Here is a 19315-nt window from a genome sequence, read left to right as displayed (position 1 = left end):
CAAGGGCACCGACTGTCCAAGGCACCAGCGGTGCCAAGGACCCTATTGAAACCCTAGGGTTTATTAGGGTCCGAGCACCGAGGGTGCGAAGGACAGGCGGTGCAAGGGCACCGACTGTCCAAGGCACCAGCGGTGCCAAGGACCCTATTGAAACCCTAGGGTTTATTATTATTATTATTATTAGGGTCCGAGCACCGAGGGTGTGAAGGACAGGCGGTGCAAGGGCACCAACTGTCCAAGTCACCAGCGGAGCCAAGGACCCTATTGAAACCCTAGGGTATATTATTAGGGTCCGAGCACCGAGGGTGCGAAGGACAGGCGGTGCAAGGGGACCGACTGTCCAAGGCACCAGCGGTGCCAAGGACCCTATTGAAACCCGAGGGTTTATTATTATTATTAGGGTCCGAGCACCGAGGGTGCGAAGGACAGGCGGTGCAAGGGCATCGACTGTCCAAGGCACCAGCGGTGCCAAGGACCCTATTGAAACCCTAGGGTTTATTATTATTATTATTAGGGTCCGAGCACCGAGGGTGCGAAGGACAGGCAGTGAAAGGGCACCGACTGTCCAAGGCACCAGCGGTGCCTAGGACCCTATTGAAACCCTAGGGTTTATTATTATTAGGGTTCGAGCACCGAGGGTGCCGAGGACAGGCGGTGCAAGGGCACCGACTGTCCAAGGCACCAGCGGTGCCAAGGACCCTATTGAAACCCTAGGGTTTATTATTATTATTATTATTGGGGTCCGAGCACCGAGGGTGCGAAGGACAGGCGGTGCAAGGGCACCGACTGTCCAAGGCACCAGCGGTGCCAAGGACCCTATTGAAACCCTAGGGTTTATTATTATTATTATTATTATTAGGGTCCGAGCACCGAGGTGCCAAGGACCCTATTGAAACCCTCGGGTTTATTAGGGTCCGAGCACCGAGGGTGCGAAGGACAGGCGGTGCCAGGGCACCGACTGTCCAAGGCACCAGCGGTGCAAAGGACCCTATTGAAACCCTAGGGTTTATTATTATTAGGGTCCGAGCACCGAGGGTGCGAAGGACAGGCGGTGCAAGGGCACCGACTGTCCAAGGCACCAGCGGTGCCAAGGACCCTATTGAAACCCTAGGGTTTATTATTATTAGGGTCCGAGCACCGAGGGTGCGAAGGACAGGCGGTGCCAGGGCACCGACTGTCCAAGGCACCAGTGGTGCCAAGGACCCTATTGAAACCCTAGGGTTTATTTTTTTATTTTTTTTTTTCTCCCGTAAAGTAAATTGGCTTTTTGGCGGCCTTATCATACTCAAAAACGCGTGAAATTTGGCGTGCACATCAGGACTGGCGAAAAATTTGATATTTTATGGGAGTTGCGCATGTGCGTGGCAAAATGGCTCTATAGCGCCACCTGCAAAGTTGAAAAAGTAGTCATTAGGCCAACTGCCACAATGTTTCATGTACAGCTACAATATTTGGTGGGCATGTGCAGAACATCAGGACACACCAAAAAGTCAATTACAGCCACGCCCTAAACCCAACAGGAAGTCGGCCATCTTCAATTTGCTGTAAATTTTTCAAACTTAATCGCTCCTCGGGAAATGAATTGCCTTTTTGGCGGCCTTATCATATTCCAAAACGCGTGAAATTTGGCGTGCACATCAGGACTGGCGAAAAATTTGATATTTTATGGGAGTTGCGCATGTGTGTGGCAAAATGGCTCTATAGCGCCACCTGCAAAATTGAAAAGTGGTCATTAGGCTAACTTCCACAATGTTTCATTTACAGCTACAATATTTGGTGGGCATATGCACCACATCAGGACACACCAAAAAGTCAATGACAGCCACGCCCTAAACCCAACAGGAAGTTGGCCATCTTCAATTTGCTGTAAATTTGTTAAAATTAATTTCTCCCGGCAAATGAATTGCCTTTTTGGGGGCCTTATCATGAACCAAAACGCGTGAAATTTGGCGTGCACATCAGGACTGGCGAAAAATTTGATATTTTATGGGAGTTGCGCATGTGTGTGGCAAAATGGCTCTATAGCGCCACCTGCAAAATTGAAAAGTGGTCATTAGGCTAACTTCCACAGTGTTTCATTTACAGCTACAATATTTGGTGGGCATATGCACCACATCAGGGCACACCAAAAAGTCAATGACAGCCACGCCCTAAACCCAACAGGAAGTTGGCCATCTTCAATTTGCTGTAAATTTGTCAAAATTAATTTCTCCCGGCAAATGAATTGCCTTTTTGGGGGCCTTATCATGAACCAAAACACGTGAAATTTGGCATGCACATCAGGACTGGCGAAAAATTTGATATTTTATGGCAGTTGCGCATATGTGTGGAAAAATGGCTCTATAGCGCCACCTGCAAAATTGAAAAAGTGGTCATTAGGCCAACTTCCACAATGTTTTATTTACAGCTACAATATTTGGTGGGCATATGCACCACATCAGGACACACCAAAAAGTCAATGACAGCCACGCCCTAAACCCAACAGGAAGTCGGCCATCTTGAATTTGCTGTACATGTGTCAAAATTTATAGCTCCTTGTGGATAAGTCTGAGAGAACTGAAATTTGGCCAGTACATGCACCAGACCTTTCTGATGAAAAGTTATCAAAAACTCAACCAGAAGCCAAAAGGTGTGGCCATGGCGGAGCCTCAAACAACTGATCCTTCGCCATGAAACAGGAATTGGTGTCTAATTCTTCTCAACATGCTCCAATCTGCCTGAAACTTTACATGTATGATGACAGTCCTGTCCTGATGTCATCCACATAGGGATATTCATTGACAGTCATAGCGCCACCTTGTGGTTTCAGGAAATAGACATCTTTCACACTTTCATGCCCTATTGTTACCCGGTTGATCATATTCACTTCAAATGCAGTGACAACAGCCTAAACACATTGATGATGCATCCCAGTGAAAATGGTGACTTGTCATCAAAGGGCGTGTCTGTGGCGGCCAAACCAATTTCGATGTTTCGCCATGAAAATTTAACGATTCATATCTCAGCTGAACAAGATCCTATCTGCCCCAAACTTCACATGATGGACACCAGGTCCAGTCTGAACACATCCACACTCATAAATTCTGAAAAAGTCATAGCGCCACCTGTTGGTAATAGTAAGTTTAAGGCCTTATATTTTCAGGTACAATGGCCCCAAACGTGGTGATATCATGCTGGAAATTGGTCAGTCGAGTCTTCACCTCTTGACAATCCCACACTGTCAAGGGTGTGACATTTCATGCAACGCTGTTGCCGTAGCAACCAAATATCGCCATGCAAAACAAAGTGCTATTTGACAGGTTAGAAATACTCCAATGCTCACTAAAATTACCACACACATCACCATCGACCCAAGGAACGACACCGTATGCATCTCGGCACTGCACATGCTATAGCGCCCCCTACAGTATTTTTAACAAACAGCCCCCCCAGCACATTTCACCTACATCCATGAAATTTGGGAGGCTTATAGAGCACATCAGGACGCACAAAAAAGCCTCTTGGAGCCATGTCCTAAACCCAACAGGAAGTCGGCCACCTTGGATTAATTGTGAGATTTTTGATGATTTTTCTCATTTTTGAGAGTTAATACCTCCAAGGGGATAATTCCAGGAGACCTGAAATTTTGTCAGTCCACACAGCAGGACTTGGTGATGAAAAGTTATCAAAAGTTTAACCAGAAGCCAAATGGCGTGGCCATGGCGACCATCAGAGTTTTGATGCTTCGCCATGAAACATCAACTGCTGTATAACTCTCCTCTGCATGCTCCAATCTGCCTCAAACTTTCCATGTGTGATCACAATCCAATCCTGATCACGTCTACAGGCCAACAGACACTCTCAGTCGCAGCGCCACCTGTTGGAGGGACAGTAAATGCTGTATAACTGGCCTCTACATGATCAAATCAGCCTGAAACTTTTCATGAGTGATCAGAGTCCAACCCTCATCACATCCACTGTGTGAAATACACTCTGAGTTACAGCGCCACCTGGTGGATAGACAGGAAATGCTCTATAACTGCTCTGAACATGCTACAGTCTGGCTGAAATTTTACATGTATGATTGGACTCTGGTCCAGATGCGATTCAGAGGCCGACATACACTCTCAGTCACAGCGCCACCTGGTGGACGTGCGTGGATTCACCGACCAGCGTGGATGCGAGGACCCGTCCATCGCTGCTTGCAGCTTTAATTATTTTTTTTATTTTTTTTTCTCCCGTAAAGTAAATTGGCTTTTTGGCGGCCTTATCATACTCCAAAACGCGTGAAATTTGGCATGCACATCAGGACTGGCGAAAAATTTGATATTTTATCGGAGTTGCGCATGTGCGTGGCAAAATGGCTCTATAGCGCCACCTGCAAAGTTGAAAAAGTAGTCATTAGGCCAACTGCCACAATGTTTCATGTACAGCTACAATATTTGGTAGGCATATGCAGAACATCAGGACACACCAAAAAGTCAATTACAGCCACGCCCTAAACCCAACAGGAAGTCGGCCATCTTCAATTTGCTGTAAATTTTTCAAACTTAGTCGCTCCTCGGGAAATGAATTGCCTTTTTGGCGGCCTTATCATATTCCAAAACGCGTGAAATTTGGCGTGCACATCAGGACTGGCGAAAAATTTGATATTTTATGGGAGTTGCGCATGTGTGTGGCAAAATGGCTCTATAGCGCCACCTGCAAAATTGAAAAGTGGTCATTAGGCTAACTTCCACAATGTTTCATTTACAGCTACAATATTTGGTGGGCATATGCACCACATCAGGACACACCAAAAAGTCAATGACAGCCACGCCCTAAACCCAACAGGAAGTCGGCCATCTTCAATTTGCTGTAAATTTGTCAAAATTAATTTCTCCCGGCAAATGAATTGCCTTTTTGGGGGCCTTATCATGAACCAAAACGCGTGAAATTTGGCGTGCACATCAGGACTGGCGAAAAATTTGATATTTTATGGGAGTTGCGCATATGTGTGAAAAAATGGCTCTATAGCGCCACCTGCAAAATTGAAAAAGTGGTCATTAGGCCAACTTCCACAATGTTTTATTTACAGCTACAATATTTGGTGGGCATATGCACCACATCAGGACACACCAAAAAGTCAATCACAGCCACACCCTAAACCCAACAGGAAGTCGGCCATCTTGAATTTGCTCTACATTTGTCAAAATTTATAGCTCCTAGTGGATAAGTCTGAGAGAACTGAAATTTGGCCAGTACATGCACCAGACCTTTCTGATGAAAAGTTATCAAAAACTCAACCAGAAGCCAAAAGGTGTGGCCATGGCGGAGCCTCAAACAACTGATCCTTCGCCATGAAACAGGAATTGGTGTCTAATTCTTCTCAACATGCTCCAATCTGCCTGAAACTTTACATGTATGATGACAGTCCTGTCCTGATGTCATCCACATAGGGATATTCATTGACAGTCATAGCGCCACCTTGTGGTTTCAGGAAATAGACATCTTTCACACTTTCATGCCCTATTGTTACCCGGTTGATCATATTCACTTCAAATGCAGTGACAACAGCCTAAACACATTGATGATGCATCCCAGTGAAAATGGTGACTTGTCATCAAAGGGCGTGTCTGTGGCGGCCAAACCAATTTCGATGTTTCGCCATGAAAATTTAACGATTCATATCTCAGCTGAACAACATCCTATCTGCCTCAGACTTCACATGCTGGATACCAGGTCCAGTCTGAACACATCCACACTCATAAATTTTGAAAAAGTCATAGCGCCACCTGTTGGTAATAGTAAGTTTAAGGCCTTATATTGTCAGGTACAATGGCCCCAAACTTGGTGATATCATGCTGGAAATTGGTCAGTCGAGTCTTCACCTCTTGACAATCACACACTGTGAAGGGTGTGACATTTCATGCAACGCTGTTGCTGTAGCAACCAAATATCGCCATGAAAAACAAAGCCCTTTCTGACAGGTTAGGAATACTCCAATGCTCACAAAAATTACCACACACATCACCATCGACCCAAGGAACAACACCGTATGCATCTCGGCACTGCACATGCTATAGCGCCCCCTACAGTATTTTTAACAAACAGCCCCCCCAGCACGTTTCACCTACATCCATGAAATTTGGGAGGCTTATAGAGCACATCAGGACGCACAAAAAAGCCTCTTGGATCCATGCCCTAAATCCAACAGGAAGTTGGCCATCTTGGATTGATTGTGAGATTTTTGATGATTTTTCTCATTTTTGAGAGTGAATACCTCCTAGGGGATAATTCCAGGAGACCTGAAATTTTGTCAGTCCACACAGCAGGACTTGGTGATGAAAAGTTATCAAAAGTTCAACCAGAAGCCAAATGGTGTGGCCATGGCGACCATCACAGTTTTGATGCTTCGCCATGAAACAACAGCTGCTTTATAACTATCCTCTGAATGCACCAATCTGCCTCAAATTTTACATGTGTAATCACACTGCAATCCTGATCAATTCCATAGGCCAACATACCCTTTCAGTCATGGCGCCACCTGTTGGATGGACAGGAAATGTTTTATAAGTAGCCTGTACGTTTTCCAATCAGCCTTAAACTTTACATGACTGATCAGAGTCCAACCCTGATCACATCCACTGTTTGAAATACATTCTCAGTCGCAGCGCCACCTGGTGGATAGAGAGGAAATGCTCTATAACTGCTCTGAACATGCTACAGTCTGGCTGAAATTTTACATGTATGATTGGACTCTGGTCCAGATGCGATTCAGAGGCCGACATACACTCTCAGTCACAGCGCCACCTGGTGGACGTGCGTGGATTCACCGACCAGCGTGGATGCGAGGACCCGTCCATCGCTGCTTGCAGCTTTAATTAGGGTCCGAGCACCGAGGGTGCGAAGGACAGGCGGTGCCAGGGCACCGACTGTCCAAGGCACCAGCGGTGCCAAGGACCCGATTGAAACCCTAGGGTTTATTATTATTATTATTATTATTACTATTATATTTTTTTTCTCCCGTAAAGTAAATTGGCTTTTTGGCGGCCTTATCATATTCCAAAACGCGTGAAATTTGGCGTGCACATCAGGACTGGCGAAAAATTTGATATTTTATGGGAGTTGCGCATGTGTGTGGCAAAATGGCTCTATAGCGCCACCTGCAAAATTGAAAAGTGGTCATTAGGCTAACTTCCACAATGTTTCATTTACAGCTACAATATTTGGTGGGCATATGCACCACATCAGGACACACCAAAAAGTCAATGACAGCCACGCCCTAAACCCAACAGGAAGTCGGCCATCTTCAATTTGCTGTAAATTTGTCAAAATTAATTTCTCCCGGCAAATGAATTGCCTTTTTGGGGGCCTTGTCATGAACCAAAACGCGTGAAATTGGGCGTGCACATCAGGACTGGCGAAAAATTTGATATTTTATGGGAGTTGCGCATATGTGTGAAAAATGGCTCTATAGCGCCACCTGCAAAATTGAAAAAGTGGTCATTAGGCCAACTTCCACAATGTTTTATTTACAGCTACAATATTTGGTGGGCATATGCACCACATCAGGACACACCAAAAAGTCAATCACAGCCACACCCTAAACCCAACAGGAAGTCGGCCATCTTGAATTTGCTCTACATTTGTCAAAATTTATATAGCTCCTAGTGGATAAGTCTGAGAGAACTGAAATTTGGCCAGTACATGCACCAGACCTTTCTGATGAAAAGTTATCAAAAACTCAACCAGAAGCCAAAAGGTGTGGCCATGGCAGAGCCTCAAACAACTGATCCTTCGCCATGAAACAGGAAGTGGTGTCTAATTCTTCTCAACATGCTCCAATCTGCCTGAAACTTTACATGTATGATGACAGTCCTGTCCTGATGTCATCCACATAGGGATATTCATTGACAGTCATAGCGCCACCTTGTGGTTTCAGGAAATAGACATCTTTTACACTTTCATGCCCTATTGTTACCCGGTTGATCATATTCACTTCAAATGCAGTGACAACAGCCTAAACACATTGATGATGCATCCCAGTGAAAATGGTGACTTGTCATCAAAGGGCGTGTCTGTGGCGGCCAAACCAATTTCGATGTTTCGCCATGAAAATTTAACGATTCATATCTCAGCTGAACAAGATCCTATCTGCCCCAAACTTCACATGATGGACACCAGGTCCAGTCTGAACACATCCACACTCATAAATTCTGAAAAAGTCATAGCGCCACCTGTTGGTAATAGTAAGTTTAAGGCCTTATATTTTCAGGTACAATGGCCCCAAACATGGTGATATCATGCTGGAAATTGGTCAGTCGAGTCTTCACCTCTTGACAATCCCACATTGTCAAGGGTGTGACATTTCATGCAACGCTGTTGCCGTAGCAACCAAATATCGCCATGCAAAACAAAGTGCTGTTTGACAGGTTAGAAATACTCCAATGCTCACAAAAATTACCACACACATCACCATCGACCCAAGGAACGACACCGTATGCATCTCGGCACTGCACATGCTATAGCGCCCCCTACAGTATTTTTAACAAACAGCCCCCCCAGCACATTTCACCTACATCCATGAAATTTGGGAGGCTTATCGAGCACATCAGGACGCACAAAAAAGCCTCTTGGAGTCATGTCCTAAACCCAACAGGAAGTCGGCCATCTTGGATTAATTGTGAGATTTTTGATGATTTTTCTCATTTTTGAGAGTTAATACCTCCTCGGGGATAATTCCAGGAGACCTGAAATTTTGTCAGTCCACACAGCAGGACTTGGTGATGAAAAGTTATCAAAAGTTTAACCAGAAGCCAAATGGCGTGGCCATGGCGACCATCAGAGTTTTGATGCTTCGCCAAGAAACATCAGCTCCTGTATAACTATGCTCTGCATGCTCAAATCTGCCTCAAACTTTACATGTGTGATCAGACTCCAATCCTGATCACATCCATAGGCCAACATACACTCTCAGTCGCGGCGCCACCTGTTGGATGGACAGAAAATGCTTTATAAGTAGCCTGTACATGTTCCAATCAGCCTGAAACTTTACATGACTGATCAGAGTCCAACCCTCATCACATCCACTGTTTGAAATACACTCTCAGTCGAAGTGCCACCTGGTGGATAGACAGGAAATGCTTTATAACTGCTCTGAACATGCTCCAATCTGGCTGAAATTTTACATGTATGATCAGACTCTGGTCCAGATGCGAGGACCCATCCATCGCTGCTTGCAGCTTTAATTGTAAAGGGGACCATTACAGAGCCTCTATTCAAGCTGTTTCATGTTGGCATCACTATCATCAGTCGCTATTGCAAACAGACATGTAAAAAACACAAGGAACTAAAGCAACCAAAGCATAGTTCTGTCTAAGCGCTGTTGTTGTTATTTTGGAGCAGGTGTGTCAGCTTCGTCATTCATTATCTCGGCTGGAGCTGAGAGAGACAGGAAAGATCAAACTTTACACAGATTAAACTCCTAATGGCCAAACCACGGGGGAGTGTCACCTCAGCAAACATGGCACACAAAGTTGATGAATAGGAAAAGCAAGTATGCCATGAAAGTCTGAGTGTATACAGAAGTTTCAGGTCATGGTAACTCACCGTCACTGGCCCAGGAATAGCCAGGATGTTAATAAGACAAGAAAGCTGTTAAACTGATCAGAAGATTACTGAGCTGCAGTAACCTGTCTGCATCTGCAATTCATGACCTCGTAAAATTCACACCAACTCGAATGTATTCATTGCTAGAAAGCCAACAGCAATTCAAAACAAGCAGAAATCACTTTTTGTTTCATGGCTGGCATCTGTCAATATTGGACATCATTCCAATATGAAAATCTGGCAACACACACAAAAACATTTGTAAATCCAACTTAAGACATGACAGTCCTTGTATTTGATTAAATCTCCCTGAGCTCTCTTGCTTATGATCCTTTGCAGAAAGAAATACCAACAGAATCAAAGACGGTAGAGAGCCCAGGGGCCCAAACACTGGCCACTGCGGCTGAAATTAGCAAAGAAAGACAGCCAAGGATCTTCTATGCAGTCATCTGACAGCAGTGTCTACACAGAACAACTGAAGTCCCTAAAGACAACATACATTTTTTTCCCAACTAATTAGGATGCAGAGACAACTTGAGAAAACTGCATGCAGACTGCAGCAGAGGACCAGACACAGAGTGCCTCCAATAGGGAGAATACACAAATAAAATGTCCACACCTTTGTGCTGTTTCTTTTATTCAGTGATGGTTTTGGTAATACTAGGTACACATTTATTTGTGCCAGCTCAAGCAGGACAGTGAAAGATCATGTTAACCTCCTCCAGCAAATGACAGCAGAAGAAATGAACAGAACATTTGTCATTTCTGAAGCAAACTGGTTTCTTTTTTTTTCATGCTGACTGGGTCCCTACCCCAGAAAGTGATTGAAGATGTGGCAACACCCCTCCAAATTCCTTTACAAACTAACATGTCAACTTCTAAAACTGTATTTGAGCCCAAGTATAATTCGCCTCCGTTGTGGGCCATTTGGGCACTACAGCGGTAGCATACAAAACATACATCCTCTTTGTGTTATGGTCACATATTACCTGCTGACCCCAGCAGCACATGGTAGTCTGTTCCTCTCTGAACAGGCACGTCCTCATCCGACTCCTGCTTCTCCGACCCCTCGTAACGATCCCAGTTTGATTCCAGCTTCCTCCTGGAAAATACCTCCAGCCTGTCGCCATCCTCCGGAGACTTGTCCCCTTCGTCTTGGTCCTGAAGGGGAACACATCCGTGTGCAAAATGAACAAGATGATCTTCAACAAAATCAGTAGGCAGAATCTGAAAGCTCTGGTATGGCATGTCATCAGACCATGGCTGAAGGCTTATGTGTTATACCAAAGAAAAATGGTCGACTTAGAAGGCGACAGAGAAAGATTAGACTGGATGACTCCTAAAAGTAGACAAGTTAATCACATTAATCACTAATTCATTCATTCATGTTAATAGATTAAAAATATATTAATGGATAAGACAGAAAATTAAAGACATGAGGTAGTCCCTCTATGGCAATTTGCATGCAAGCAGATAGTATTGTGGGTTTATATACAGTGCCGTGAAAAACTATTTGTCGAGTTCTCAAATTCTTATTTTGTTGCTTATTTTCCCTAGTTTAATGTTTAAAATCATCAAACAAATGTAAATAAACACAAAATGCAGTTTTTCAATGATGATTTTATTTATTAAGTGGAAAAAAATATTCAAAGCTTTGTGGTCCTGTGTGAAAGAGTAATTGCCCCCTAAACCTAACAACTGGTTGGGCCACCCTCAGCAGCAACAACTGCTTTCTATAACTGGCAATGAATCTTCTTTGCAGAATTGTTTTAATTCAGCAACATTGGAGGGTTTTCGAGCATGAACGGCCTTTCAAAAGTCATGACACAGCATTTCAATCGGATTCAAGTCTGGACTTTGACTAGGCCACTCCAAAAACCTTAATTTTGTTTTCTGTTCACTTTTGCAGAAAGTGCACAGATCCTATTTAAGCATGGCACAAAAATTTACAGATGCATACTTCAAAAATTCTGTGAGAGGTATTTGGCTGTGCTTCAACAATTACTTTCATTTGCAGTTCTTATTCAATGAACTGACTTTTGGTACATAAATATTAAAATGCCAGCACAGTACAATCCTGGCATCAGGAGACAGTTGGGAGATTTTGGGCAGTTTACTTAAAACCAGGGGTGTAGTGCCATTTGCTTAAGCACCTTTGACACAAAAGCACAGTTGTGGCTGGTTTCTAAGGTTACATAACTACTCTTCCTACTGTGACAAGTTTAAATACATACATTAGTCAACTAAAACTGACCACATGATCAAATGCTAAACTGACTGTATGAATAGTTGATGAAGTCATCATGTTGCAGCTCATTCACTTACAAAAAGAACAGCTTAATACTCCCATCTAAAGGATTATGTTCATATTGTTGCAGTATTTTACCATCAGTCAAATGGCTGAGATGACAGACTGTGAGCCGACAACCTAATTAAGTCATTTCTGAAAATAATGTGTTAAAAAAACATATTTAGACCCCAACAGTGATGGACTCTAGAAATAATAAAGACAGAAATAAAGGCTTTAAGTTATTCTCTTCTATAATTATTAGCCTACCGTTTTAGTTGTTCCAAAAAAAATTTAAGAATAGTTTGCTTCCTTTTCATCTTCACTGATTCATGTGTAGACCAGAGGAAAATTCATTTCACTCATCATGCCACTCTAAGACATCCAGCAGCTACCAGCAACATGGGTGAAATGTTTTCTTGCATGCTACTCTGTATGAATCAATCAACGCGTCATTAATGTCAATATGACAGCTCAACTGACCATTTGTTTTTAATGCCTAACTTGCTTAACATATGCATGGCGATTGGACTGGACTGAATGACTGGACTCTCTGGTGCTTATAAAAAAAAATATGGATTTAAACTACAATATGTGAACTGCAAAGATTCCACTTCCTCACTCAGAGCAAAGAAAAGTGGTGGAGCGTCAGCAGCTGCACGACCCCTAAAAACAAATTACGATTACTTACCTAAATTGCTGTAGGTTGATTTTTCTATTGATCAGATGTGATAGTGGCTTCTCTTAAATGATACAACAAGCACTAACAGTTTACTGGAGCCTTTAGTTTTACTTTACTTGGGTTGATATAACCAATTTACATGCAGCATCAATGAATCAAATGTTAGGTCATAAAACTCTCTAAACACTTAAGGCAATAACTGAAAAATGTCAGGCATCCATAACTGAAAAATTCTTTATTTTAAACATGACAGAATGGATTTTTAATAGTTTTTTCAAAATTTAAAACAGGCAAATCCAATTAAGAGATGAATATCTGAAAGCTGGAAAAATGTAACAGTAAACATTAATAATCAGATAACAAGTTGATAAACTTCTCAAGCAGAAACATGAAAAAAATACACACATACCAGCTCCTTAAAAAGCAAAGTTCTTGGTTACAATGATCTGTGCACTTTGCTTCACTTCACTTCCCAGTTCATTCTGCAAAAGTATTTCTATGTTTGTGTTTCCTGTGCCATTTTCTGTCTAATGTCACCTTGAAATTTGAACAACATGACATTTCAAATGATGGATAAAAGTAGACACTTTGAAAATCTTTCTGCTTCAAAATCTTACAGGGAATTTTATGGAAATGTAGGGCTGAGCAATTAATTAAATCACAATATGGTCAAGTATAATATCCAACTCACAGAAGCAGCAGTTTTTCCTAAAGCTCATATGTGTTATAACACACACTACCATTAAAACATTTGGGGTCACTCAGACAATTTCATTTTTTCTACGAAAACTCACACTTTCATTCATGTGCTAACATAATTGCACAAGGGTTTATTAAGCATCAATTAGACTTTCAACATGATTATCTAACACAATATACCATTAGAACACAGGAGTAATGCTTGTTGGAAATGTTCCTCTGTACCCCTATGTAGATATTCCATTAAAAATCATCTGTTTCCAGATATAAGTCATTTACCACATTAACACTGTGTAAACTGTATTTCTGATTCATTTAATGTTATTTTCATTGAAAAAAAATGCTTTTCTTTCAAAAAAAGGACATTTCTAAGTGACTCTAACCTTTTAATAATAATAATAATAATAATAATAATAATGGATTAGATTTATATAGTGCTTTTCTAGGCACTCAAAGTGTGTACAATAGATCCATTATTCATTCACTCACACATTCTCACTCTGGTGGTGGTAAGCTACATTTGTAGCCACAGCTGCCCTGGGGCAGACTGATGGAAGTGTGGCTGCCAATTCACGCCTACGGCCCCTCCGACCACCACCAACATTCACACACATTCATACACCAGTGTGAGAGCAGCACTGGTGTATGAACAACAGTGTACATTATCACAAAAATTAAGTCTGTAGAACATTGGAAAAAAGTGGCACTTCAGTATTTTGTTGTTCTTTAATATATTTGACGAAGCATGACAAAGTGGGAATTTTCAGCAGCTAGCTTAAATAATTCTGTTTGGAAAGAATGAGTCATTCTAGGATGATTGGGGTAATTTTATACAGAAGGGTATGAGCATAGAAAATAAAAAAGCCTCATCCAAAATAGTTTTGGGTTTTGGATGGCATTCAGTTCTGGCTTTGCATTGTGGTGCGGATTTAAATGGTCGAACAAGCGATGTTGAATTTCTTTTTGCAACTAAATCTTCCTTTTCAGTGTTTCTCTCCTGTTCCTCATTCATTTTGAAGGGAGGCTCCCTGTCAACCAACTCAGTGCTTTAAAAAGAAACGTCTGTTTACCCAAGAACCCTTAAATCAGAATAAATAAGGGTTTTCTCTTGTAGATTAGTTATGGAAAATGGAACTATGCAAGTTTTTCCAAAATGATCATTTGAATTACTATGTTTAATGTAACTAATGTACATTGACACACTAAAACATCACTGCTGAAATGATAATTACAGCCATTAAATGTAAATTTCCAATCTCCAAGTCATATTCTCAAACTGTAAGAGAGGAAGTTCGTGCGGTAAATACTGCAGCAAAAATACATATCCCCATCTTCATACTCTCTTAAGCAGGAAAATAATGCTAAAATTTCTATTCCTACTATAATCCTGATTTATGTTGCATATTTTTTTTTTATTTTGCATGGAAATGTGCATGAAGAATAATATTTGGATTTTAGAGGCAGGCTTCTATCAGTGATGTAACTGTCTTGATTTGGAAATTACAGCATAAAGAGTTTTTACTTTCATTTTTATTTTATTTAACATTAAACTGTATGAACTGTATATTTTAGATATAGTGACTACAATTTTCCTGTAATAATAACAATACCACAATGAGAATTTGTAAGCTGGTCATTAATACATAGCTCTTAAGTCCCACAAAAAGGTAAAGGTAAACGGCATGTCTCACTCTATGTATGAGTCTCTGTCAAAACTGAACTTGCCACACTTTTTCCTGTATTGTTACATAGCTGCTCAAATCTTCTAATAATGGTGCCATGGAAATGTGTAACATGACAATGACAAAGTTCTGGGTTCACTCAGCATTCCAAGTGTGCTAGCAAAAGTCAAACTAAATCATTCACAGTTTTCTCCAACAACATTCTCAAAGACCACATGGTAGCTGTGGATGTACCAAAGAAGATTTTTTTGATTGCAATCACAGAGGCCCGATGTACCAAAGTAGACTTTTATGAATGCAATCAATGAGCCCCTATTATTTCTCTTCTAATTCTGTCGTTACCATGGCAAGGGCATTAGCTGACTGAACATCCTAGTGGACATTAAGCTGAAGCCTCTTGTGCCATATCCAAAGCCCAGATTTCACAATTAAATGTTTGATGCACCTAGAAAGATTAATTCTGTTCAGTCCAGCTCTATAATAGACATGGTGGCAGGGTCTCACATGTGTACAATACAATGGATGATAACAGAAGTGCTCCATGATGAGCGAAAGCATGTTGCACATACAGTTGTGGTCAAAGGTTTACATACACTTGTAAAGAACATCATGTCATGTCTCTCTTGAGTTTCTAATTATTTCTACAACTTTGATTTTTCTCTGATAGAGTGATTGGAACAGATACTTCTTTGTCACAAAAAACATTCATGAAGCTTGTTTTTTTTTATGACTTTATTATGCGTTAACAGAAAAAGTGGCCAAATCTGCTGGGTAAAAAATATACATACAGCAACATGAATTAGCAATTTTGGTGACTTAGAAAGCTGTGTCACCACATGACCTCTGAACTTCTTCTGAGTGATTATGAGTGACTAAAGCCGGTGACTTCTCTGAGGCCATTTAAACAGGGCTCATTGGATACAAACGCTACAATGGGAAAGTCAAAGGAGCTCAGCATGGATCTTAAAAAGCGAATCATTGACTTGAACAAGTCAGGAAAGTCACTTGGAGCCATTTCAAAGCGAAAACAATTATTTGTAAGTAAAACAATTGTAAGTATAAAGTGTACAGCACTGTTTTGTCACTGCCACGATCAGGAACAAAATGCAAGCTATCACCTGCTGCTGAGAGAAAATTGGTCAGGAGGATGAAGAGTCAACCGAGAACCTGGAAAAAGCAGATCTGCCAAGAATTAGAAGCTGCTGGAACACAGGTGTCAGTGTCCACAGTCAAGTGTCTTTTGCATCGTCACGGACTGAGAGGCTGCCGTGCAAGAAGGAAGCACTTGCTCCAAAAGCGGCACCAAAAGGCTCGACTGAAGTTTGCTGCTGATCACAGGGACAAAGATAAGACCTTCTGGAGGAAAGTTCTGTGGTCAGACGAAACAAAAATCGAGCTGTTTGGCCACAATACTCATCAATATTTTTGGAGGAGAAAAGGTGAGGCCCAAGAACGCCAAGAACATCATGCCTACCGTCCCGTCAAACACGGTGGTGGTAGTATTATGCTGTGGGGCTGTTTTGCTGCCAATGGAACTGGTGCTTTACAGAGAGTAAATGGGACAATAAAGAAGGAAGACTACCTTCAAATTCTTCAAGATAACCTGAAATCATCAGCCTGAAGGTTGGGTCTTGGACGCAGTTGGGTGTTCCAACAGGGCAATGACCTCAAACACACATCAAAAGTGGTGATGGAATGGCTAAATCAGGCTAGAAGTAAGGTTTTAGAATGGCCTTCCCAAAGTCCTGACTTACACCCCATTGAGAACATGTGGACAATGCTGAGGAAACAAGTCCATGTCAGAAAGCCAACAAATTAAACTGAACTGCACCAATTCTGTCAGGAGTGGTCAAAGATTCAAGCAGAAGCTTGTCAGAAGCTTGTGGATGGCTACCAAAAGCACCTAATTGAAGCGAAAATGGCCAAGGGACATGTAACCAAATATTAGCATTGCTGTATGTATATTCTTGACCCAGCAGATTTGGTCACTTTTTCTGTTAGCCCATAATAAAGTCATAAAGGAACCAAGCTTCATGAATGCTTTTTGTGACAAAGAGGTATCTGTTCCAATCACTCTATCAGAGAAAAATCAGAGTTGTAGAAATAAGTGGAAACTCAAGAGAGCCATGACATTATGTTCTTTACAAGTGTATGTAAACTTTTGACCACAACTGTAGGACTGTATTGAAGCAAAAAGCACACATAGAATATGCTCAGTCAAGTCTGGCATTCAGGGCTCCACGAAGCACAACTTTATGCAAAGACAATATGTTAAGTTTATTTTGAAAATACAGAAAGCAAAGCCATGTTCGTTAGCGTACGCAGTGACGTCATCACCTGTGCCTATGTGCACTGAGACGCTGTTCTGAGCATGTGCTTCAATAAAAAAATAGTCTGCGTGAGTTCCCAGACGAAAGAGACATGGAGGTCCTTCTTTTCTCTCACAGAAGTAATTAACTATTCTTTGGCAACCGTGGTGCAAGAGACTGATGCAGAGATGTCTAACACAACAGGTTATGGGCCCAGTCATGCAGGCCAAAGATGGTTCAGACTTTTATTCGACGGAGAGGAGAAAAGTTACGAGCTCTGGGAAATGAGGTTCCTCGCGCACATGGAGCTGCGCAGCCTTAGAGAAGTAATCACGGAAGACCCGGAGATAGACGATGATGATGATGAAGCTCTCGCGGAAGATGAAGCAAAGAACGGAGAGGCATATGCAGAGCTGGTGCAATGCCTGGACAACAAGAGTTTGTCGCTGATTATGAGAGACGCAAAACGAGATGGAAGAAAGGCTCTGGAGATCCTCCGCGAGCATTATGCAGGAAAGGATAAACCCCGTGTCGTGCGTTTATACTGTGAACTTTCCTCGCTTCATAAAGAAAGTAATGAAACAGTCACTGACTACATTATACGTGCAGAGACTATTTTCACATCATTGAGAAGAGCCGACGAGCATATCAGTGATGGACTTCAGATACCCATGGTGGTGAAAGGGCTGCCTGATTCTTACAAGCCATTCATCGTGCACATTACCCAAACCAATGACACTGTAACATTCGGTGAGTTTAAAACAAAATTACGAAGTTACGAAAGTACTGAGAAATATGGAAAAACTGACGCGAGTGCTGATGGAGATAATGTGATGAAGATGAGCGGAGCGATGAAGCCGAGGGGAAGAGGACGAGGAAAGAAAATGAACTTGGCTGATGTTGAATGCTACAGCTGCGGTAAAAAGGGGCACATCGCCAGGACATGTCCTGATGAATACCAGGCGAGATGAGAGGACCGAAAGTGGGACGCGGCACAGCGGGAGAAAAGGCGCGGTCGCGGCAGAGGCCGGGACCAGGTGAGGAAAGCCGATGGAGAAACGGAGGCGGAGCCGACATCATTCTGCTTCAGGGTGAGTGATTGTCCTGCACGAGAGGGAGACAAGAGTGGTCTCATGGTGGACTGCGGCGCAACAACGCACGATTAACGACGCTAAAAAGTTCATCACGGTGGACAAGAGCTTCAGACCAGAAGACCACGTGATCGAGCTGGCGGACGGATCAAAGGTGAGCGAAATGGCAAAGATGAGAGGAGACGCAGAGGTCTACTTGCTGGACAGTGAGGGGCGACCCATGAAAACGAGGCTGAAGCAAGTGCTCTACATCCCATCGTTTCCACAAAACATTTTTTCAGTTAAAGCAGCAACAGCAAATGGAGCAGAGGTCCACTTCAAAGATGGTAATGACTGGCTCATCCACAGGGATGGCACAAAATTCTAAATGGATGTGTATGGTAAGCTATATTACCTGAACACAGCAGAGGCTGAAAATGTTGATGGAGTGTTTAGTTGTCATGATATCCAGACATGGCATAAAATACTGGGTCACTGCAATTTTGATGATGTTGCAAAATTAGAAAACGTGGTTGAAGGGATGTCAATAAAAGGAAAACATGACAAGACCAATCAAAACTGTGAAATTTGCACACAGGGCAAGTTCACACAAGGTAGAAACAGACAGGCGGATGCTAAAGCTACGACAGTGCTAGAGCTAGTATACACAGACTTATGTGGCCCCATTGAACCAGCTGATAAAGATGGATACGGATATACAGTATCATTTACTGATGATTACAGTGGGATGATTTTTCCTTACTTCATCAAAACAAAAGGTGACACAACCAAAGCTACAGAAAAGTTAATTGCAGATGTAGCTCCATATGGAGAAATAAAATGTATCAGGTCCGATAATGGTAGAGAATTTACCAGACAGGAGTTCCAGTCTTTACTCAGGAGTAAAGGGATAAGGCACGAGACAAGTGCATCCTACTCACCTCATCAAAACGGAACTGCAGAAAGGGGTTGGAGAACCTTATTTGAGATGTCACGATGCATGTTACTGGAGAGTA

The 19315-nt window shown here is 42.3% G+C and overlaps 2 protein-coding genes and 1 long non-coding RNA gene across 3 annotated transcripts in view; 2 read left to right on the top strand and 1 right to left on the bottom strand.

Annotated features, from left to right (window-relative positions):
- LOC127537756 (uncharacterized) overlaps positions 1-19315 on the top strand; it is a 71392-nt gene that overhangs the window by 39733 nt on the left and 12344 nt on the right. The window lies entirely within an intron of this gene.
- LOC110970091 (muscarinic acetylcholine receptor M5-like) overlaps positions 1-19315 on the top strand; it is a 44499-nt gene that overhangs the window by 12840 nt on the left and 12344 nt on the right. The gene's annotated exons all lie outside the window — the stretch shown is intronic.
- aven (apoptosis, caspase activation inhibitor) overlaps positions 1-19315 on the bottom strand; it is a 96774-nt gene that overhangs the window by 74420 nt on the left and 3039 nt on the right. Inside the window, exon 2 of the mRNA XM_051960929.1 lies at positions 10560-10731. Coding sequence (XP_051816889.1) covers positions 10560-10731 — 172 coding nt within the window. The remainder of the gene's footprint in view (positions 1-10559; positions 10732-19315) is intronic.

The sequence above is a fragment of the Acanthochromis polyacanthus genome, chromosome 16 (genome assembly GCF_021347895.1).
Source record: "Acanthochromis polyacanthus isolate Apoly-LR-REF ecotype Palm Island chromosome 16, KAUST_Apoly_ChrSc, whole genome shotgun sequence".
NCBI classification, from domain to species: Eukaryota; Metazoa; Chordata; class Actinopteri; family Pomacentridae; genus Acanthochromis; species Acanthochromis polyacanthus.
Note: the sequence above shows the minus strand (reverse complement) of the source record. Positions and strands in the feature narration are given on the sequence as shown.